Consider the following 24,136-nt stretch of genomic DNA (forward strand, 5'->3'; position numbering starts at 1 on the left):
TATAGAGAGCGGCAGACGGACGACATTGCAGTAAATTTTAGATTTGAGACGTTCGCTGATACGTGGATCACAAAGAACACCAGTTGTGGAATGCCCCTTCATCCAGGTCGCATTAATGCATGAAACAATTTCATTACCCAGTTCTCCATTGGCTGATAGCATTGACCCGAGATATTTAATTCGCTCAGTTCTGGGCAGGTTACTCCAGCTGGCAGCGCTGAGCAATTTAAATATCTTCAGTCAATGCTATCAGCCAATGGAGAACTGCGGTATGCCCCTCACAAAGGGAAACACAAAACCTTTTATACCTGAAGCGTCAAGCTTCCGGTTTCCCGACTTGTTATAATATTAAGAAAAAACTTTTTCGTCAATTATCTGAAATAGACGGTAATCCACTGAACGGACTAAATTTTGGAACAAATTATTGCCTAATTCACCTCAAGTAAACAAAATTCAGATTTTAAATTCTTAAATTGTTTGTGAAGATAATTAGCGTAGATATTTTTAACAAGGATTGTCTAATTCTTTTCAATGAGATTTCGATCAGAAAACTACTTAGTAGGATAGTGCTTTTTCGAGTCGGAGGAAATTCAATCGAACTTTAACATGCATACTAACAGCAGACCAAATTATAAGAAAGTCACCATAGCTGTTCCAACGTGAAAATATTCTTGACTTCTCCCGCCACTCACGGCAACAATTTTTAAATTCATCTGTTCCAGAAAATTCGTGTGTAATTTGTTATACGCAAAATCTAATCTGTAAGCTTAGTAATCTTTCATTAGCAATTACGTCGTCCCATTTTATGCAGGACGAAAAGATATCTTTACCTTAGATAACACTAACACAATAATAACAATAACAGAAAGTTGAAGCGCAATTCAGCACACTTCTCATACACGAAAAACAATAGTGGACGTATAATTTTTTGGAGGCCATTTTTACAAGAAGCCGTTATCTCTGCAAATCAAAATGGAGTGGCAAAATTATCGTATTTTATTATTATATAATAAATTTATTATTTTATTTTATTCTCCGAGTTGTCACAATCTCGGCAGATGCCGAATTTCACCTAATACTAGCACTAAGTGCCAAGCATTTACGCTTGGACAATCCTACCTACTTGAAAGATAAAGGGGCGCCGGTGGTAAGTTAATGGGAGAATCCGTCCAGAACTCCCCGCAATATCGAACACGTATGCAGAATGGAATACTTCTGCATCGTTTGAGCAAGACTGTGTGAGAGTCCCAGGACATCAAGGGAAGCCGTAAGGGATTTAGGTACAATACCTGTAGCTGACAATGTTATGGGGACTATTAGGTTGTTGCACATGAAATGGCCGATTTGGTACTAAAATTTGAAACGACTGTAAAGCTTAAAAAAAAATTATTTAATTAATCAAAATAGGTGCCAGTCGATTCAAAACACTTCTCCCAGCGAGATACAAGAGCACGTATGCCAGTTTCGTAGAAGTCCAATTTTCAGGGGTTGATAAACTCGTCGAAGGCAATTTTAATGACCTCTTTATTTCTCAATTGTTATTCCGCCAAAAAATGATCCAAATGCTTAAAAAGTCGGTTGGCGAAAGGTCCGGTGAATATGGTGGATGAGGGAGAGTCTCATACTGGAATTCGTTCAACTTTTGAATCGTTGTTCTGGATTCATGGGGTCGTGCATTGTTGTGAATGAGTATCACATCATCCCTGTTGACTAATCTCGGCCGTTGAATACTCAATTTTTGGTGCACTTCCTCGAGTTTGGCACAGTATTTCTGTATATTTATCATTTCTCCAGGTGCCAAGAAAGAATAGTGGATAACTCCAGCTGTAGACCACTAAACAGTCACCATTACCTTCTTCGGATGGAGGCTCGGTTTCGGCATATGTTTCGGTGGCTCATTAGCATCTAATCATTGTGCTGATCGGCGACGATTGTCGTATAATATCCACTTTTCATCACATGTCACTTTCCAGTTAACCCGTTGGGGAGTTCCGTCCCCACGTACTCGAGGAAGGCGATCAGACCTGAGTCTGCAAGGGACTCATCTGAAGTGGCTCCGTCACGAAGCCTCACCGGAGGTTATCTGGTACCATGGGAACCGGGATGGCCTTCTGAGAGCAAATGCTCCAAGAGAATTCCTGGAGGATGTGTCCTCGGCCCGGTTATTTGCGGTTGGTCCCTTAGGGGGAGTTTCATGGTGGTTGTGGTTATGCCTACATCGCGGGCAGAGCTCCTCGGAGATCAAGCGTGGAGTTGCGCTGTACAACTCGGGTGCCGCACTCCTTAGTTGCGACAGAGGTGTTAGATAGGCCTCGCATCTACTGGTATGAATGGTGAGCCTGCACTCAGTATAAACCAGTACCGCTGTGCTAGTCATGGCGGGGCTCTGATTGTGGTTGCAAAATCAATCCGTGTCCGAAGAGGACCGTGGAATTATGCCTACACGGCAGGTACTCACATAAAACCCGCAGGACTTTCTTCACATGTCACTATTTTGTGCAAAAAGAAATCGCTTCTGTTGGGGGAGAGGAAAGAACTACAAAATTTCCATTCGTAGCGCTATGTTGGCTCCATAAGTGCTTGCGGAACCAATTTGTCGAGCTTTTCCACCTTTCCAAGTTGTTGCAAGTGCCGGGAAACTGTCGAATAGTGCACGGCCAGTTTCTCTGCAATGTTTCTCATAGGCTGACGTGTGTCGGATTCGACTAGCAAAGGCAGCTCGTCGTTATCAATCGATGGTCCTGGATGTCCAGTTGGCTCACTTTAAAGATTTACGTCACCTGGCCGGTATTTTTCGTATCAGCACCGTGTGGTTCGTTCGCTTAGTGTATCAGCCCCAAATGCGCTGTTAATGTTCCTGGTCGTCTCCGCTGCTTTATGATCGAGTTTGAACTCATACAAAAAAATATACGTTCTTGGCTCTTTTCCATCCTTTTTTCCTTTTTATTCACTTTTATCACAACGATGGTCAAAATTGAAATGACTCCTTAATTAAATGTAGGAGACATCGACAGCGCCAACTGGCGGTGGTTTGATACAGCAAAACCGCAACTAACTTCACTTGATTGCCAAATCGGCCAGTTCATATGCAACAACCTAATACAACCACTTTCTCGAGACGCCTTATAATCGTTATATAGAGTCGATTACCAAATGTGGCATCGGCGCTATATAACTTTTTTCCCTTATGCCACCCTCTACCCCCACAGCGAATTTCATGTCAATCGGTCTTGACTGAAAGAATTCGATGTTTAAAGCTTTTATGACTGCACTGCACGTCAGGCTTGTGTGGTGTCGGCTCTCATCTAATATGGATTGTTGGAAAGTAATTATTAGGCAGAGTCGTCGAGCGTTTCCCGCAATTCGTACTTTGCAGCGAGTCGCAGACCATTACTCGCAGCGATACAATCCCGGCCATCATTAGGGAGTGTCCTCGATTTGAGGTCATCGCGGCAACTGGTGACCAAGTGTCGATGGGGGCAGAGGCGGAGGCATCAACAACACGCCGCACTGCATGCTATAGTTTCAATACTCGCCGTCCTGCTGAAGTCTCCGCTGAGATTTGGGAGGAGATGGATCCTTTGCATAGACCAGGTATTCCCAGGCTCTATGCATCTCCAGCAACTCTGAGAATTCTATCTCAAATCAATGATAAGATTGCATCTCACCTGTATGTTGATATGTCGGTGTTGCAACTACAACCACTTGTGTATTGTGATGCAGTTACGGCTGCCAAATTGCATGGTCAATTTGTCTGGAACGCCGGCGGGATTTACTAAGGGAGGACATTGCTAGGTTGATTCAAATCAGCATTGGCAATGCCAGCAGACAACTGAATAATAAAATACAGAGGGTTTAAAGGAACTATGACATCCTCAGTGAGACATCCGTAGTTGGAAGTTCTGGACACACTAAAGCAGAAACTTCCTGTCGTATGCAGTCGTTACGATGGTATGGCGAAAGTAACCCCAAACATGTTCAGAATGGAACGTACGCGGGAAACCATCGAAGTTTCTTGAGATCGAAAAGGATCCTGGCTAATCCATGCCCTACATCTGTATCACATTGATCTCAAACTAATAAAGTTTTTGGCGACAGTTATGGAAGCGTGGCATACCACCTAATCAGTGCGCTCATCCAAGGATGCCAATACCTCGGAGCCATCTTCCAGGTAGATTCAATGATTCCCCTTTGATTTTACATGGCACTAAACCCCCTTTCATTGCTTCTGAATGATGCTAGAGGTTATGGTTTTGCAATCAAATCAAACGGCATGTTTGAACATGAATAACTCAAAAACTACTAGTTGTACGAGTAATTTTCATAAAACATTTTTTTGCTTAGAATTGATAATTTCATCGATTTCTGCGGTTATTTCGAAAAAAAAAATACCAACACCGAGGAGGGTTGCCACACCCTGCACTATATATACCTTTTGTTTTTTATGCCCCTCCCAGGTACTTGATAACCGACTTAGAGACGACTATAATCAACCCGGTCTTTTCAGCCAGCTCTTTATCCCTTCCACCGTCTCCGTCACGTAAACCACATCCTCCGGGTGCTTTGGTGTAACAGCTAAAGCCAGGTCAAGTACAGAGTCCTGTGATACCCCCGCAGTGCCCATATGCTCTGTCGAACTTTTCGACGTCTCATACTAGTAAGTTCTCCCTGAGAAGTAATTCCCGACCAGATTCGCCTAATATCCAGGAACACCTATATCAGCCAATGCACTTTCAATTCGGCCCCAGATGGTGGAATTGAATACGTTTTTGACATCCTGTACCAACACGAAGCTTCCGAAGCTTCTCCTCGATAACTGCAGGTATCACGCACTCTTTCATCTGCACAACCGTTTTTCTTTCAGTGTTTTCGTGGTGAGGAAACAGAGAAGCAACAATTTTCTTCAGAAGGCGGGGATAAGTCACCTGGGGTGATCTTCGCAGTCTTTTCATTACCACCTTGTAAGCTCCATCCCAAGGGTTTATATCGGCATCTTGGAATAATTGCTTGAACAATTCTTTTTATTCTTGCCAACCGCCTCCTTTAAGAGGCCCCGCGGTTAGCTGTGCATCTCTTCTGGCTGGTTACCACCGATTTTCCCCTAAGGCTCTGCTTAAACCTCCTTGCCCGGAAATATGCGGCTCGCAAACTTGCGATTTCGTTGTTCCGGGGGGGGGGGGGCTAGCCACTGGGAAGCAGTCGTCTTCTCGACAGCATAGCATCGCATACCTAACGCAATGCATGTAACAGGTTCAAGCACCGTAAAGAACGTGTCCCCACGAAAGTTTTCGCCGGCCAACCTGGCACCCTGTGAGAGCTCTGTTTAGAGCTCGACTCGTCTTTGATCTACATGTAGATTACCTGGTGATCGCTTTCAGTGTACTCTTGACTAACTTACTAAGTAATTATTATTACTCAATAGCTGCCTACGTATGTCAGATCCACTTTAAGACTCCAGGACTATGCATCTATGACGTCGCAACATTCGCGAGCACCACATTAAGCTCCGTGAATGCTTCCAGCACATTCGTTATCCGGCTACTCCGTTCAAAAGCCCACGCATTAAAATCACCTGCTATGATAATCGGCCAAAGTTCTCTTGCATCCAAAACTAAGGCACTCAGCATTTGCTTATTCTCGTCAAGCATAACGCTGGGTGGAGTATAGATGCTATCTATATGAACTCGTTTTACCTTCGCTTTGATGAAGCCCTCCTCTGGGTGCTCCACTATTAGCCCGTTTAATCCTTGACTCAATTGCCAACACCCTGATTTCGTAATTATGGCCACATCGATATCGAGAAACAGTCCGTGCAATTCATCGGCTAAAAATCATAAGTCGCCAGGAGCCGATGGAATTACAGCCGAATTGGTTAAATATGGAGGCGACCAATTACACCAAGTGGTTCATCAACTTGTGCTCAAAGTATGGGACAGCGAATCAATGCCTGACGATTGGCTACGAGGCATTATCTGTCTCATACATAAAAAGGGAGATATCACACAGTGCAGCAATTATAGAGGTATCACGTTGCTGAGTACCAGCTATAAGATATTCTCCGCTATCTTGCTAGGCCGGATAGCCCCATACGCCTAGAACATCATTGGCCCATACCAAAGAGGCTTCACTCCAGGCAAATCAGCAACAGATCAGATTTTCTCTCTGCGGCAAGCGAAGCATCATCTATTCATCGACGTTAAAGCCGCCTATGATAGCACAGCCAGGGTAAAACTGTACACGGCCATGAGAGAATTCGGTATCCCGACGAAATTAATAAGACTGACTAGGCTGACCCTGACCAATGTGCGAGGCCAGATAAAAGCAGCAGGATCACTCTCAAGACCATTCGATATCAACAATGGTCTACGACAAGGGGGATGCTCTATCATGCGTCCTCTTTAACCTGGCCCTCGAGAAAGTGATCCGTGATGCTGAGGTAAATGCAAGAGGTACGATCCTCTTTAAGTCCACCCAACTACTGGCCTACGCTGACGATATCGACATCATGGGAAGAACCACCCGAGACGTACAATCTGCCTTCATCAAGCAGGCGGCACGAGATCTTGGGCTGCACATCAATGAAGGCAAGACAAAATATATGGTGGCAACGTCAGCACCGAAGACAAATCAACCAACAACAATCTCAATCTCAAATCTCCTATCTAGGGTCGAAAATCACAACCGATAACAGCTACGATGATGAAATACGCGCACGGTTGTTGGCAGCCAGCAGAGCCTATTTCAGCTTACAAAAACTGTTCCGCTCGAAACGTCTCACCATCGGGTCAAAGCTCTTACTGTACAAGACTATGATCTTGCCAGTCCTCATGTATTCCTCGGAAACTTGGGTTCTTAGCAATAAAAATTGCGAATTCTTGGCCGCGTTCGAGAGAAGAATCCTCCGAAGAATTTTTGGCCCCTACATGAGGATGGACAATTCCGTAGCCTACACAATGACGAAATCTATGAGCGATACCATGACCGTCAGGTTGTGGATAAAATCCGGCTCAATAGGTTACAGTGGGCGGGTCACTTAATCCGTATGGATGAGGATGATCCCACCCGGATAGTCTATAAGGGCGATATCTATGGTAGAAAAAGAAGACGAGGCAGACCTTGCCTAAGATGGAGCGATGGCGTAGGTCAGGACGCCAGACAGCTTTTAGGGATATCGAATTGGTGGACCTCGGCGCAAAACAGGGATTTCTGGAATTTCTTATTAAGGCAGGCCTAGACCGGATACCGGTTATTGCGCCGTTGATGATGATGATATCTTTCTTGTGGATGGGTTGTGAGAGTCAATTCTGCGCGTCTGGTAGTGGCTGAGATTGATTTGTATCGATCTCATCTGCGTTGAGGGCACTCCTGCATTACGTACGCCGTTTTAGCGCCACCCGCATCCTAAAACACACTAACACATAACGAAGCCTATTCATACTCACCCTGTTGTCAACAGTTTGAATGCTACTACCATTCTTATGTTGATAATGGCGGTTGACGCTGCACGGCAAACTTTCAGTTTTCATCGCTGACCCTTTACGTCCAAATAGACCAAACTGTTTTTCCAAGACCTCGCAAATCTTCTGCTTTGTGATGACATTGTCTATATCTTTGCCGATCTATCCGGGTTGATAACCCTGATTTCAGTTTCCTGTCTTAAGAACTTCTCAATTTGAATCAATAACTTGTCCGCCATTATATCCTTGGATCCAAAGCGCTCCTAATGCGGGAAATATTTCCAAACTGGCGAGTTTTGGATATACTTTCACTCTCCTGAGAATGTCAGCGGCGAAGGGTCTTAGCCTCGTTTAGAGATTATAATAACCTCCGGACGTATCTTCCTTCTATCTCCTTTTTTTGAGATACCACCTTTATCCAGGGCTCCGCATCGTTTTTGGGGGTTCCACACCCTCTCCCCGAAATCTTGGCAACGTAAATGTCGCTAGCACAATCCCCGTGGGGGTTCTTCTGTTTATCCATGATTGGTTTTATTTCTGGGTATCTTTCCCATAGCCAATTTTTACCCGCGGGTGAGCTATGTTCCCTCCTACCCGGCCTACTCATAGGAATGGCTATGCCCGCAAATCTCTGGATACTGGCATGTATTATATATAAGAGACAGACAGATTTTGTCCGACGTAGACACTTGTCTGTCTGTCGTCTGAGCAGCCAGAGACATTTTCGTACGTCAAAAATAAGTTAATAACAGTGTCTTCAATATGCTTACCTTGCAAATACTCTAGACAATATTCTGTCGTGCCGCTTCGAGGGGGCGTTAGCCAATCTGTCATGTCCTGCCATTCCCACTGGGCTATAACATAGAGCATGATCCTAACAAGTTTGGTAGAAATCGCGCTATTACCAACAAAGTCATAATACGTCAAAATTGTACTTTCTTTCCAAATTCAAGACTGTGAATGTCAATATCACCCGAAAGTGGATAATCTCATATAATACATGCATATATTACGTGCTACGTACTAATGGGACAACTGCACACTCAAATGTCTTTATATAAGAAATACACAAAATCTTTCGAACCTGAAACGTCCAGCTTCCTGACTTGTTGTGGTCTATATTGTTCCCTTTTATTCGAACTAATCCGAAAAATGTGATTTTTTTGTTAGTCTTTAATAATTACATAAACTAAAATGGTACTCTCCCTCAAAATACGGCAATAAATACGAAAAATGCGTTTTTTCTTTAATCGTTGTGAAATTTTATGCCGGTAGTGTACATAAATTGAATGCCGCTGGTGCTAACGTACATATGTAGCCATCTGGAATGGATACTACCCACAAGATTTATTAACGTATACATATGCCTGTTTCGAGTAATTGGTATTGAAATTCAAATAATTTAAAAAAAAACCCAAAAAGGAGAATTCACGAGTTCATTTTATATGAAGACATACACGACTTAGTGTAATAAATTCACGTGAAACACAAAAGTTTGGTATAATACCTTTTGTACTAGGATGAACTTAATGGGGGCTTTCGGATGTTTTTTTCAATATAGTAATATACTATTATTAACTTTATTTGCGCAAATACCGGAACAGGTTTATTTTGAAGCTTGAATTCAGATATTTCTGTTGGATAGATTCTGTGAATGGGGCCTATTTCACTTTTTGGGGCTTACATTTGGAGCCCTTGCTCCCCATGTTTAACCTAATATCTGAGATAGATTTAATTTAAAAAGCCGCTTCATCTGATGCCTCACACGGTCATATTTTAGGAAAAAAAAAATCGCACTCTTTTTTTCGCATGTCAACTCAATGGAAAATGGTGCCACTTGTTGTATGTAAAGGGACTCACAGACCGCACGTTCCCACCAAATTTTGTGACAATAGATTCAGCGCTTTTTGAGTAACTCGAATGTAACGGGCAGAGAAACACTTAAACGGATAGACAGACATTGAATCAATTTTAATAAGGTTTTGTTTCACAAAAGAACTTGGATGGAATGGACTTTAATGTAACAGTTGGGCTGAAAGGTTCGTAGACTAACATAAAAATAAAATTAGGCTAACATAAATTATAAGATTTGTTTTTACTTTTCAATATACAGTTGAAAGGATGATACAACGATTATAGCGGTGATTCAATTTTTCGATACCATTTTTGTAGTACGATTTGTCTTTAGCCTCAAAATAGGCCTGTTTGGGCTATTACCTTTTCATTGGCGGTAAATTTCTTTCAACGAGCATTTTCTTGAGGTCTGAGAACACGGAAAAGTCACTGGGGCAAGACCTACCTCTGCCGAAGGAGTGGTCCCAGAATTCGTATACACAGTTTACAAAATTATACAAAGGTTTTAACCACACCTTTTCGTCCGATTCATCGCGAAATAATCTTATATGCATTCACCTCATGAATGGTGGCTGATCCTTCAATACACTAAATAACTACATATGTATAGATACTCCTAAGTGCACTCGGCGACAATACTACCCCAACTTCCTTGTGTGGGATATTAGTGAAACACACGACTGACTCCTTTTCTTGAGCAATATTGGATCATATTATTGGTCGCGGTAGTTCGCTAGTGTCCATTTAACGATCCTGTTTAAATATTTATTTATTAACCAAGTGTCATGAAAATGGCATCTGTGTCTAAGCTTGCAACACGTGTTCTGCCTGTTCGGACAGACTCCAGCACAAATGTGCTTGCAAGTGTCGCCACAAAACTTAAGGAAATGTATTTGTGCTTGATCAATGACTTCTCTTGAATTATCGTTCGTGTCAAGAGCCATCGTAACGGTGAGGTGTGCACACTATTAGCTTGTCGCACACACACACACATACTATTAATTTTTATGAATACGACTGCAAATTAAGTGTGCATTCCTTATTAAGGAATAAGGAACTGCAGACATCCCGGTTTTGCGCCGATGTTCACCAACTCCATATCCCTAAAAGCTGCCTGGTCCTGGCCTACGCCACCGCTCCATCTCAGCCAGGGTCTGCCTCGTAATAGATTTCGTCGTTATGTAGGCTACGGAATCAAAAATTCCTCGGAGGATTCTTCTCTCGAACGCGGCTAAAAGTCCGCAATTTTTTTGCATAGAACCCCCGACTCCGAGGAATACATAAAGACTGACAAGATTATAGTCTTGTATAGCTAGAGCTTTGACCCTGTTGTGAGACGTTTCGAGCAGAACAGTTTCTGTAAGCTCAAATAGGATCTGTTGGCTACCAACAACCATGCGCGGATCTCATCGTCATAGCTTTTATCCGTGATTTTCGACCCTAGATAGAAGAAATGTTTAACGGTTTCAAAGTTGTAGTTTTCTATCTTTATCCTTTCCGTTTGACCAGTGCGGTTTGATGTTGTTGGTTGGTTGGTTTTTGGTGCTGAAGTTGCCACCATATATTTTGTCTTGCCTTCATTGATGTGCAGCCCAAGATTTCGTGCCTCTGATCTGGATGAAGGCAGTTTGTACGTCTCGGGTGGTTCTTCCCATGATGTCGATATCGTTAGCGTAGGCCAGTAGTTGGGTGGACTTCAAAAGGATGGTGTCTCTCGCATTCACATCTGCATCGCGAATCACTTTCTCCAGGGCCAGGTTAAAGAGGACGCATGATAGGGCATTCCCTTGTCATAGACCGTTGTTGATGTTGAATGGTCTCGAGAGTGATAATACTGCTTTTATCTGGCCTCGTACATTCGCTAAGATACCGAATTCTTTCATGGCTGTGTACAGTTTTACCCTGGCTATACTATCATAGCCGGTTTTAAAGTCAATGAAAACATGGTGCAACTGATGGCCATACTCCAGCAGTTTCTCCACCGCTTGCCGTATAGAGAACATTTGATCTGTTGCTGATTTGCCTCGAGTGAAGCCTCTTTGGTATGGGGCTATCTGGCCCCTAGGATATCTTATAATTGTTGCACTGTGTGATATTCGCCTTTTTATATATGGGGCAGATAATGCCTTGTTGCCAGTCGTCAGGCACTGATTCGCTTTTCCACACGCATAAGTTGATGAACCACTTAGTGTAGTTGGTCGCCTTCATATTTAACCGATTCCGTTGTAAACCCATCGATTTCTGGTGACTTAAGGTTGTTAAGCCGGCAAATTGCACGGACTGTTTCTTCTATGCTTGGTGGTAGCAGCATTCGTCCGTCGTCTTCAGTTGGCGGGAACTCCAACTCGACGATTTTTTGGTTGTTGAGCAGTTCATAAAAATACTCAACTCATCGCTCCAATATGCCCATTCTGTCGAAAATCAGATTTCCCTCTTTTTCTCGGCAGGATGAGCATCGAGGTGTGTAAGGCTTCATTCTGCTGACTTGTTGGTAAAACTTCCGCGGCTGGTTCGGTTGTTCCCTGTACTTTTCGAGTTCACAAACCTGTTGGTTCTCTCAGGCTTCCATTTTCCATCTGTGAGGTTGCTTTTTCCTCGAGGGAGTTCATGATAAGTCTCTGTGCGTGTCCCCGTTCTTTGAGAATGCAACATTACTCGGTGTGCATCATTCTTCCGTTCCGTTTCTCTGACCGTATCAATGATAACGTTCTTCAGGTGGTTGTGAAGATCATTTGTTGATGCTTCATCTCCAGGACATCTGTTATGCGGGTGTTGCGCCATCCATTTCCTCCTTGTAGGTGTTGCGGAGGTCTGTGTTGTGAATGGCTTAGTATTCACTCTCATCTGATTGCCAGAGGGGATTGTAGGTGGTTTTGCAGTTCCAGCCAGGAGCACTATGCTAACGAGATAGTAATCCGAGTCTATATTGGCCCCTTATCTGTTCTGACATTCATCATCATCATCATTCATGGCGGCGTTCAACCAACACGTGGTCAATTTGGTTGAATGTGGTTCCGTCTGGAGGCCCACGTTTGTTTGTGGACCGCTTTCCGCGTAAACGAGGCACTTCCAACAACATTTCGCTTTCCGCGCATATCAGGTAGTTCCAACTATCATTTGATGCGATACTACTAACTGAATAATCCGCAGTCCGTTATCATTGGTATCCCCATGCAAGCTATGGTACGGTACGGTCTGTACAGGGAGCGCACGTTCCATGAGAAAATGCGGAAATCGTTATTCCGTTGTCGTTGTCGGATTCGTGGTTTTAGCGGTCAAATGGTAGTATAGATCCCAACGCGAAACGTAGATTGACACCCACGATGGAGTATAAAACCTGGGAAACGCCTGCTGAACCAACACCAACAGCTCTACTACCAAACTCTATCTCCACCTCCACGTGGTGATCGCTAGTTGTTTCTTAGGGAAAAACTGTAGACGGGGAAGGATGAAGGCGAGTTTCGCGCGCCTGAGAACGGGGCAAATTGTACTACAACTGGTCCTCCAGGTTTGGGGTTGGTTACGGCTGACAACCTTACACGGAAAACCGATGTTACGAAGCCACAAAAGGGGCCTCGAACAGGATGGACTTTAAAACGACAGCTCATTGCATGGATTCATCTCGGGCTATTCACTCCAAGACTCATTTGAATCGTTTATATTTAGCGGATTCATTTTTGCCTCAATCCTTAAAGATAAACTCTTGTGCACTTCGGATCTATCGTGCGGCAATAATTCAAAGAAGGCAAAACACGTGGACTAGAAATCTCAAAGACGAAAAAGCCACTTTAAATGTAGAAAATTCTGATCTGTCAGTCCGACGATCGATGTTGGACAATTGGAAGAAGGTTATTCTTTCAAATGAATATAAAGCGAATCTGATTGCTGTCGGTCGTGCCCAAAGAGTTAGATACAGATGTGGGGGATGATTTTCTGGCAGATGTGCTCAAAACACTGTCAAGGAGGAACCATAATATTATCAGGGAGTTGGCACTAAGTTGAACCTGAAAAGTTCTGTGAATGGCGAAAAATACAAAACATTAATAACAGAAAAATTTACATTCACTATCGAGGAGTTATCAGCAGAGATATCTCAAGACAATTCAGCGCCTAGTCATCGAGCAAGTTACCGTTGATGGTAATGCAATATCACTTTATCATCATTATCATTTTAGAAAGTTTCAGAACAGACGGCATTTTCTTTTCTTCTGCAATAGTCGGGTTAATCCTGGCCAATTTTATAGAGAGGATTACAGCCGTAGAACCGACTACCAACTTCTAACTCCCAAATACCAACATAAAACAATATATATTTAAAAATGAATCTTTCAGAACTTTTGATTATTAATAAATAGTGAAGATACGTTAAATCAAACACACCACTTGGTTTAATTTAAAGAAAATATTGTCGCCGAATATCTGTACCATCGGAACTTTGTTTCTATAGGAAAGAAGCCTACAATCATTATTGTGTAAATGCAACAGTTCTAAATTGTACCTGGCTCATAACGTCGGTCAATGTCTTTGACTACTGGAGAGTCCTCAAGATAATCGTGAGACTTGCAATGACGCTTGAGGGTAATGGAGCTGACGACTTTAGCAAATTTCGATCTTTGGACACCAGAAACCTGAGCAGTGGAACTCTTCTCGATGTCATCGCGCGACTTGCACTTGGTCGATTTGCTTCGAAATATTTTGGTCCACATCTTACGCAACCTAAACAACTGGATAAGTCAACACTACACCGAAGCAGTTGGTCACAACAGCAGTTTTGGCGACGGAAACTGCATTCTCCAAACGTTCGCGACGATTTGGTCATTTGAAAACGTACTCAACCGCACTACAATCAACTATCACATTTCCCCAGTCCCCCGGCAACGAATTGCCCAATTTCTGCCAACGAACTGTTCCAAATGATGCAACACTCGTGTTACTTTGTGGTGCAATCGCTACGACTTTTTCACGCTGTGTCGTCTTCGATCCGGAAGTCTTGCATGTGAGCCGCGTGGAATATTTCCCATGCTCAGGCCAGGGATAAGCATCAAAAGTTCACCGAATATTTCGAGCTCTGCTTAATGATATGCAAATAGCAGCGAAATCTTCCATAGACTGGCAACGCAGCACGGTCGAGAACTTAAATTAGCCCGGCTTCGAATGCAACCGCTTCCACGAGAAGGTACGTTCTCCGTCATAGTCCATATACTGCGGCATAACGATTTCAAAACATGCACGTATGGGGAAACTTATGGCTTCCGTGACCGCTCTTTCAAGAGAATCTTTCTTGAGAACTACATACTTAAATTTGAAGGCAAGCACTATGGAATAAGAAATATATCGTGTTTTGTTCCACTTGTGGAGCCCTTCTACCCATTGGCCGCCTCCCGTCAACGATATTGCTTGTGCATAGTGCAAGCTGTTGCTTGTGTTGTTTTCATATCGTTGGAAATCAAATCCCAATCGATAGATTAAATTACAATTTCGAGACGTGATAAAAATTCCACCGTTGAGATGAGGTTTGTCAATGGCATTGAAGTTTCCTTTAAACGTCCGCCAAACTCAGTACAACGTTATAACGTCAATACATATTTCACAGCGACAAGATATTAGGGAATAAGGACGAAATAGAACCTATCTATAGAGTCGATCCAATACGATACTCTAATCTGTGTATCTCAATATGGATCTTACAACTATAGCACGTAATGTGGATGATTCCCTAAACCTTCATTCAGATAATCTTATCAGGAATGTGAGAACGCCTTTATAATACAGAGGATTAAAAATATAAGATTCAACGCAAAGTTATTCAGATTTGAAGAACATGAACAATTTTCCATCTGAGACAGGACCTGCCACGTCTTCTCTTTCTACCATAGAATATCCCTTGCCCAAGAGTTCGCAATTTTTCTTCCTAAGAACACAGGTTTCCGAGGAACACATAAGGACTGGCAAGATCATTGTCTTGTACAGTAAGAGCTTTGAACCTATGGTGAGACATTTCGAGCGGAACAGTTTTTATAAACTGAACAGGATCTGATTTTCGACCCCAGATGGGAGAAGTTATGAACGGTCTCAAAGTTATAGTTTCCTATCTTTATTGTTCTAATTTGACCAGTGCGATTGGATGTTGTGCTTCTTTGTTCTTTGGTGCTGCACTTCGTCTGCCTGATCGATCTGGATAGAGGAGAGGCACTTTGTTTCGGGTTATACTTCCCATAATGTCAATAACGTCAGCGTAGACCAGTAGTTGGTTGGACTTAAAGAGGATGGTGCGTTTTGCATTAACATCTCCGTTTCAGATCACTTTTTCCAAGGCTAGGTTAAAGAGGACGAATGATGGGGCATAACTTTGTGTTAGACCGTTGTTGATGTTGAATGGTCTCGATAGCGATCCTGCTGATCCTGATCCTATGGCCTCGTAGATTGGTCAGGGTCAGCCTAGTCAGTCTTATCAATTTCGTCGGGATACCGAATTCTCTCGTGACCGTGTACAATTTTACCCTGACGATGTTATCATAGCCAACCTTGAAGTCGATGGTGCAAGTGATGGCCATTCATCGATTGCACAGAGAAAATCTGATCTGTTACCGATTTGGCTGGAGTGAAGCCTCTTGAATGGGCCAATAATGTTCTAGCCATATGGACCTAGCAAGGTAGCGGAGAATATCTTATAGATGGTACTCAGCAACGTGATACTTCTATAGTTGCTGAACTGCGTGTTATCTCCCTTTTATTATCTTCATGGAGCAGATAACGCCTCGCATAAGTTGATGAACCACTTGGTGTATTTGGTTACCTCCATATTTAACCAATTCGGCTGTAATTCCATCGGCTCCTGGCGACTTATGGTTTTTAAGCCGATAAATTGCACGGATTGTTTCTTTCATGTTTGGTGGTGGTAGCATTTTTCCGTCGTCTTCAGTTGGCGGGAACTCCATCCTCCGTCGATGTTTTAGTTGTTGAGCAGTTCATAAAAACACTCAACCCATTGCTCCAATATGCCCATTCTGTCGGAAATCAGATTTCTCTCTTTGTCTCGGCAGGGTGAGCATAGAAGGGTATAAGGCTTCATCCTGCTGACTTGTTGCTAAAACTTCCGCGCCTGTTGCGGTTGCTCCCTGTACTTTTCGAGTTCATAGACCTGTTGGTTCTCCCAGGCTTCCTTCTTCCGTCTGTGAAGCCGCTACTCCGCTCGTCGGAGTTCGCGATAAGTCTCCGCGCGTGCCCGCGTCCTTTGAGAATGCAGCATTACTCGGTATGCAGCATTCTTTCATTCCGTTGCTAGCATTCATCGTCAAACCAGCCGTTCCGACTCTTTTTGCGGCTGGGGCCAAGTATGTTTGTGGCCGTATTTATGATAACATTCTTCAGGTGATTGTGAAGATCATTTGTTGATGCTTCATCTCTGTTATGCGGTTATTGTGCCATCCACTTCCCCCTTATGGGTATTACGGAGGTTTTGTTGTGGATGGCTCCAGTATTTATTCTCATCTGATTGTCAGAGGGGATTCTAGGTGGTGATGTTATTCGAGCTCGGAGTACCATGCCAACGAGATAGTTATCCGAGTCTATATAGACATTCATCAAAGCTGAGAGGTGGCGGCTTTCGATCAACAGGAGGTCAATTTGGTTGATAGTGTTCCTGTCTGGAGAAGTCCACGTATGTGAACCCTTTCCGCACAAACCAGGTATTTCCAACAACCATTACGTGCAATATTGCTAACTGAATAATCCTATGACCGATACCATGACCGTCGAGTTATGGATAAAATCCGGCTCAATAGGTTACGGTGGGCGGGTCACTTAATCCGTATGGTTGAGGATGATCCAGCCCGGAAAGTCTATAAGGGCAATATCTATGGTAGAAAAAGAAGACGAGGCAGACGCTGCCTAAGATTGAGCGATGGCGTAGGTCAGGACACCAGACAGCGTTTAGGGATACCGAATTGGTGGACCTCGGCGCAAAACAGGGATTTCTGGAATTCCTTATTAAGGCAGGCCTAGACCGGATACCGGTTGTTGCGCCGTTGATGATGATGAATAATCCACAGTCTGTTATCATTTGTGTTTTTATGTAAGCTATGTCCATACTTGGCTGTTAAAATCTCCAGGAATGACTTTGCCTTAATTAGGCATATATTTGCAAATTTCCCTTGCAAACGCACAGTGCATAGACTTTCGCTTATGTTTTCGAAACCGATAACAGCAGATTTCATTTTGTGGCTAACTAGGAAACCTACTCTGAGTACATCCTTCTCCGTCTGCAGAGGTAGGATTTGGTAGCAGAGTTTTTTGTATTGCTGTTGAAGCAAGTATTTGTCAGGTTTTATGCTCCATCGTGGGTTCCGCCTTGGAATTTATACTACCCTTTGATCGCAGTCAACGATAGTCAACTGGTATATTTAAATTGCTGTTCAATTTGGCTCTTATCCCGTAAAATGAAGATTTTGTAGGGTGTCATACACATTGTACAATCAACCGAGTTGGCTGTGTCAAAAACTGTGGCACTATTATTATACTTTTTACATTAACTTCCTCGGTACTGCGCCATTATCTATTTAAATCTATCCGCTTCGTTGTTACTTTAGCGCGATTTAAAGAGTAGAGTTTGAAGTGTGGCTAGCAGCCTATCAAAATTACTCCATGTCTCCGCCGGTGTTCACCCTCTTGTTACTCGTAATACCCAACCAGACCTAATAAGAGAGGGAGGAAACCGGATGATCTCCTCCGGCTACGCGTTTTGTCAAGGATCCGGAATAGTGGCTTTATTAAATTAGTTTTTTTAACAATAAAGTAGTACACAGTGCCACCACAGAGGCACGAAGCAATTTTGAAAGCAATTTAACTCAGTGCGCGAGTTCGTGTAGCATTAGGTATTGTCTGAATGCATATAAGATAAATTTCTATGGTACCTAGTCAAACACCTCTAGATTTAGAAATGCAAAGTAGAGAGGGCGATGCTCCTGTCTCTGGGTTTGGATAGTTGATGTTTTTTTCCAATGAGTGGGTTTCCATTTAACATATTATAAATAACTACCACAAATTAAGCGATTAGAATAAAATTATGCTAACAAACGTTCAGCGCAGTGAAAAAGGAATTCATTTTTTGTAAGAAAATCACTACCGTGTGTGTTAAAATTCGAGGAAAACTGGGTTAACAGCAAACTTTTGGGAAACACATTTTCTGTATTTGGAAAGTGATTACTTCTATATAGTTTACTCTGTTTTCACAAACTCACTTTTGTATTCTAAAGTGAAGTCCTAGCTTCGAGGTTTATTTCAATGCTCCAAGCTATTGGGAGTTTTGGAGTTATCGTTTTAGTAGTGTAAAGACGTTGTCTTCTTTAGAAAATAAAATGACTGTGGCAGCTAAACGGTTAAGAAATCGAAACATATGATTTATAAAATAATAATAATTTTGGATTAGAATTTTATGAGGAATCGCCCGGCATATGGTAGTTTTGAAACACCATGTATAATGTACTAGGGGCTATGCACTTTCTCAAGAAAATCTAAGAAACCACATTAGAAAGGTTATTTTAACGTACTTTTTCTGGATTTTTTTTAATGGGAAAATAATTAGAATTCAATCAGATGTGAACATCAGATTATATTAGTTACAGTTCGAACAATTCTTGATAATTTTTTGAAAGAATTTAAGCCAAAAGTAACAAAGTTACGCGGTATTAGCCCGCTGAAGACCATAACTAGATTTTTCTAACTGCGGGACGTGTAGCGAGGTATACTCTGTCCTTCTCATTCTCATTAAATGCCCCATCTTCTTTCGTCAAACAGACAGAAGATATTGTCTCGTCTTTGACTGCAGGTTTGTAAAGCCCGGTTGTTTGTATGATTCGTTCAATCCCTTCACAGAATTCCATTTTGCTTTCCTGATCGCATTGCTATACGCAGTTTCCGATTTTTTATGCCCGGTTGAAGAGTTTTCGCACTTCTTCTCTCATTCTGGCTAGTTTCCTGTTGCACCAGGGTACATCCCTTGATGACTTAACTGTCTTAGGCGGACAGCTGGCCTCATATTCGTCAATGACGACTGTGTTATATATGTACAGTGCGGAGCAAAATTTTCCGACATTCCACGTTTTTAGTCTTTGGTGACCGGATGGGTGTCAGTCTTTTCGACGAAATGTTTTAAATGATAACTTACTAAGAAATTCATCAAAATATTTTTGTTGGTGTTTGCTTATTGTATTTTTGTTCAATTTAGTTAGATACATGTATCAGACATTGATAATGCTATTTTTTGACACTTACACTTTTCGGTCATTAATTGTTTTGATGCTATTTAAGTGGTTTTCCATTTTTAAGGTTTTGTGTAAAACAAAACCTTATTAAAATCGGTTTACTATCTGTCTGTCCCTCACATTTTTCTCGCAAACTGTTATAGCGATTGAAACCAAATTTGGTGGAAAGGTGGAAATTGTGAACGCTCACGCATACAATGAGTAATACTCTGTAATTCTGTATCGAATTTAAGGGGGTCCCTATACATGTAAAAGAGTGATGTAGACGTTTTTTCCACCAAATATAGTCATGTGGGGTATGAAATGAAAAACCTCGATTAATACTTTCCAAAGCCTGTATTAGTTTGGATATTTGTTGGAAAGGTGGGGAGTGCGGGGGGTGATCATTTCTTTAACTGACCCATTCTCAGAAACTACTCAACCGAAAAATCTAAAAAAAAAATAAAAAGCTATATGATACCTAGGCTCCGAAATACCCTCCATACCGATATCTGCTCAAATAAAGTTAATATTAGTATATTACTATAATTTTCAGTAATTGACTATAAAATCTCCCTTCAGTTTAACCTAGCACCACGAAATTTTGCAGCAACGTAGGTTATATATATAATATCGAGCATGATCCCAAAAAGTTTGGTGGAAATCGCACCATTACTAAAAACCATATGATAGGTCAAAGCTGTTGCTTCTTTGCAAATTCAAGACTTTGAATGTCAATATCACGCGAAAGTGGATATTCACGCATAATATATGCATAAATTACGTGCTACGTACAAATGGAACAAATGCACACTCAAATGTTTTTATAAAATAAACACACAAAACCTTTCACACCTGAAGCTTCCGGTTTCCCGGACTTATTTTTCTATATCTTTAAAGTGTTTTTCATCACAAACCGTTTTGGAGACTGAGTTGTAGCCATTTTCAAATTAATCTAGATCTGAACTTCTGACTAACCAGGTCAAGGTGGCGGTACCTTTTCGCTTTTTCATTCACAACCTAAAGTAAATTCGGGAGCATAAATTCTACCATAACCTATCTGAATTACTGGATTCTTGGTGACATATATCTACTAACTCAATCAATTAGTCGGTGAACTATGATTTTCCCATAAGATAGGAGCTATGGTATGAATTCTCCGTAAAATTGACGGCAATTCTCATTCATATCAGATTCTTCATCTAACTAAGAACTTTAGCCAATAAAATTTATTCTGATTTGAAAAATTGTGTTTTTCTGCTCCCTTTTTCCATGCTCTTTCAATACGACAGGATTATCTTCCTTTTTAAGGTTTTGTGTGAAACAAAATCTGGTTAAAATCAATTCAATGTCTATCTGTCTGTCACATCCGATTTACTCGGAAACTTCTAAACCAATTGTCAGGAAATTTAGTGAGAAGGTGTGGCCTGTAAACTTCTTTATATATGGCAAGTGGCGCCATTTTATGTTGAGTTTGAAGGGGTGTGCAAAATTTGTCTTCACCAAATATGGTAATGTAGGGTTTCAAATGAAAAGACTCGAGTGAGGGCCCAAAATGTATTCACCAAAAAGTGAAACAGGTCTAATTCTCAGAACCTATCCAATCAAAAAATCTAAAAAAATCACCATTGTGCATCTTTACGAAATCTAGGCTTCAAAATACATTTGATGGTTTTTCTGCGTACATTTCCTCGTATTGCGTACTTATCACATGTTCAGTAATGCGGTAATAGACATTATTTGTTTGTTTAGGACTCAGCTGTGAATGAGTACCTGAGTCAAATCAGGGTAATAATCTCGGGCGAGCGCAATGCTGACCACATTGCCTCCTACAGTGTACTGTAGTGTACCGTTACGGTCTTGAATGAAGCGCTCTAACACGCTTCAAGGCCCTGATCCAATATGGATTGTTGCGCCAACGATTATTATTATTATTATAGTATTTACGTCTTTAATATGTACATACATATATCTGAAAATTTGGAAATATATGAAGGAACATTATGATTTTTCAATTATGAACAAAAAGAACAAAAAGAACAAGTCGGGAAATCGAAAGCTGGACGCTTCAGGTATGAAAAGTTTTATGTATTTCTTTTATAAAGATATTTGAGTGTCTAGTTGTCCCATTAGTACCTAGCAAGTAACATATGCATATATTATATGAAAATATCCATCGCGTGATATTGCCATTCAAAGTCTGGAAATCGCAAGTGACAAATTTGACCTAATAATAGCAGTAAACCAATCTTAATAAGGTTTTGTTTTACACAAAACCGTAAAAACGTGCATAGAAAGGTCCTCACATAAGATGAATGCAAGACCATACCCGAAGCGTCCAGTTTCCGGTATTTCGACTCGTATTATTATAAAATTAACAAAATTTGATTTGTGGAAAAATCACTGTATCTTCAAAATATAGCAAAATCAATAGTGCCAAGCTTAATTATTTACCTATCGATAGTTCTTCTGGTAATATGCTGTTTATTCATTACCTCTGAAGTCTTAGTCCTCTTTGGGAGAAGGCAATGCGACATTTAGTGATTGTGTTAATTTAAATGAAATGTTGATGGTTAATAGCTGTGCTAATGGTTAGCATTTGTGCAGTAGCGGATTTTCAATCGACGATACTTACATGACATTTTTATAGACTTGCTCCTTTCAAGGGTTCTCCAAATTAAATTCAACTGATCTTGAGGTACGCTTTAATGAAAATATACTACAAGCACTAAGTACACTTAAATTATTTTTTATCACAATTCTGCACTTTGAGGGGTTCTCCCGAGCGATAGCAACGCACACAGCCTCTCACTAACGAGGAAGTGAAGGCAAAAAATACGTATGAACTGAAAATACACTATTACAAATTGATCAATATAAAATTGAATCTTTTTTTAAATTTAAACTAAAACATTATTGCGCGTGAATAACAAAAGCCATTCTTTTAATCAATTACTGCCAATTTAAAATCCATAAATTGTTTATAAACTGTAGCACGGTTTGCATTTTTTTCATGTTGTCTGCTGTTGTGAAGATAATGCTTAACATTTTCTGGAAACGCATTAACGTCACCCACCAGATGTTATTGTCGAACCTGCAAATACGTGACCAGCGATTTCCACAAGAATTTAGATGCTCCTCAAAAATAAAGAGGACTACATGGCCACTAACAACCTTCTCGTGGGGAATAAAATCATTTCGGGTTTCGATCACACATTCCTCTCAAGAGATTGCTGACAACTTAAAAGCTATCTTCAACTTGACATTTTTAAATATTTATATTTGCTAAATAAATAAAGCTGGACTCAAGCCTTTGCCCCCCATATAGTTTATTCCAATCGTTCTTTCATAAAACTAAACTGTATCAAAGGATACCATCGATCACCTGGTTCGTCAGGAGGTATTGTGTCGAGCACGCGCGGTAGTAGAAAGAAAATCCCCGCTCGGAGTGAAATTCATACCGCCATCTCCTATATTGCACAAAAGACTACTCCAGGCACTTCGAGAAAACATCGAACCGGTGGGAATTATCCCTTTCTCTATGAACGTGCCAACACGTACAGCGAGACTTTCTTCGCGAATTGCTGCTAGCCGTGACAATATTCTATCCTAAACTATTTCTCCGCCTGGAAAAACAAATCTTCTGCTTGACCAAAGCTTTGAAGTCGCTCATATACATACAGAAGTAGCCAAATTGGACTTTTCGAAAACCTCCTTTTCTCAACCAAACTCACTGACACAAATAAACTTCGATAAGCCCAAAACGGTTGCAAAGTCCATTAATCAGAGCAAGAACGAAATTTACGACGAATTTTACGAGTAAAATTATGAATGTTGTCTCAAATTTAATATGTATGATAGCTTTAAAGATCATACTCTAAACAATTTTGGAAACCATTTTAATTTGCTTCATGCTATTTAATTATTCTTCTTGTACATTGGGGGCGACTTGAAAACATAATATTGTACACATGTAGTGCTACATAGTTAGAATAATCCCGCTAAAATCGTGACGGTAATTTTAGGGCAGTCAAAGGGTAGCATACATCCTAGGGCGAAACGTGGATTGGTACCCACGATGGAGCATAAAACCTGGGAAACGCCTACTGCACCAACACCAACAGCTCTACTACCAAGCCCTATCTCCACCTCTACGTGGTGACCGCTGGGAGCTATTTCTTAACGAAAAACTGCAGACGGAGAAGGACGAAGGCGAGTCTCCCGCACCTAAAAACGGGACGAATTTTACCAACTACAATCCTACACGGAAAACCGAAGTTTCGAAGCCACAACAGGAGCCTCAGACTGGACATTTTCTCATGGAACGTGCACTTCCTGTACAGAGATGGAGCTAGCAAGCAGCTAGCTGATACCCTGTCCCAATATAGGGCCGATGTAACAGCGTTGCAGGAGATACGTTGGCCAGGGACCGGTTTTCTGGAGAAGAGTCGCTATACCATATATTATAGCGGCCATCCAGTAAACTATTTGATCGGGCTTTGAAAACATAAGCGAACGGCTATCCACTCTGCGCTTGCGAGGCAAATTTAGAAATATAAGCCTCATTAACGTGCACTCCCCTAC

At 41.5% G+C, this 24,136-nt stretch overlaps 1 protein-coding gene across 5 annotated transcripts in view; it reads right to left on the minus strand.

Annotated features, from left to right (window-relative positions):
• Positions 1 to 24,136, minus strand: part of LOC119656262 — an 86,586-nt gene that overhangs the window by 50,871 nt on the left and 11,579 nt on the right. For 3 of the 5 annotated variants that reach the window (XM_038062683.1, XM_038062682.1, XM_038062681.1), the window contains exon 2: positions 22,188 to 22,409. In XM_038062683.1, coding sequence (XP_037918611.1) covers positions 22,188 to 22,194 — 7 coding nt within the window. In that variant the 5' untranslated portion in view covers positions 22,195 to 22,409. Of the gene's footprint in view, positions 1 to 13,809; positions 14,491 to 22,187; positions 22,410 to 24,136 lie in introns of those variants that run through there. The other 2 variants (XM_038062684.1, XM_038062680.1) reach the window with 2 other exon arrangements.

The sequence above is a fragment of the Hermetia illucens genome, chromosome 4, assembly GCF_905115235.1.
Source record: "Hermetia illucens chromosome 4, iHerIll2.2.curated.20191125, whole genome shotgun sequence".
Classification (NCBI taxonomy): Eukaryota; Metazoa; Arthropoda; class Insecta; order Diptera; family Stratiomyidae; genus Hermetia; species Hermetia illucens.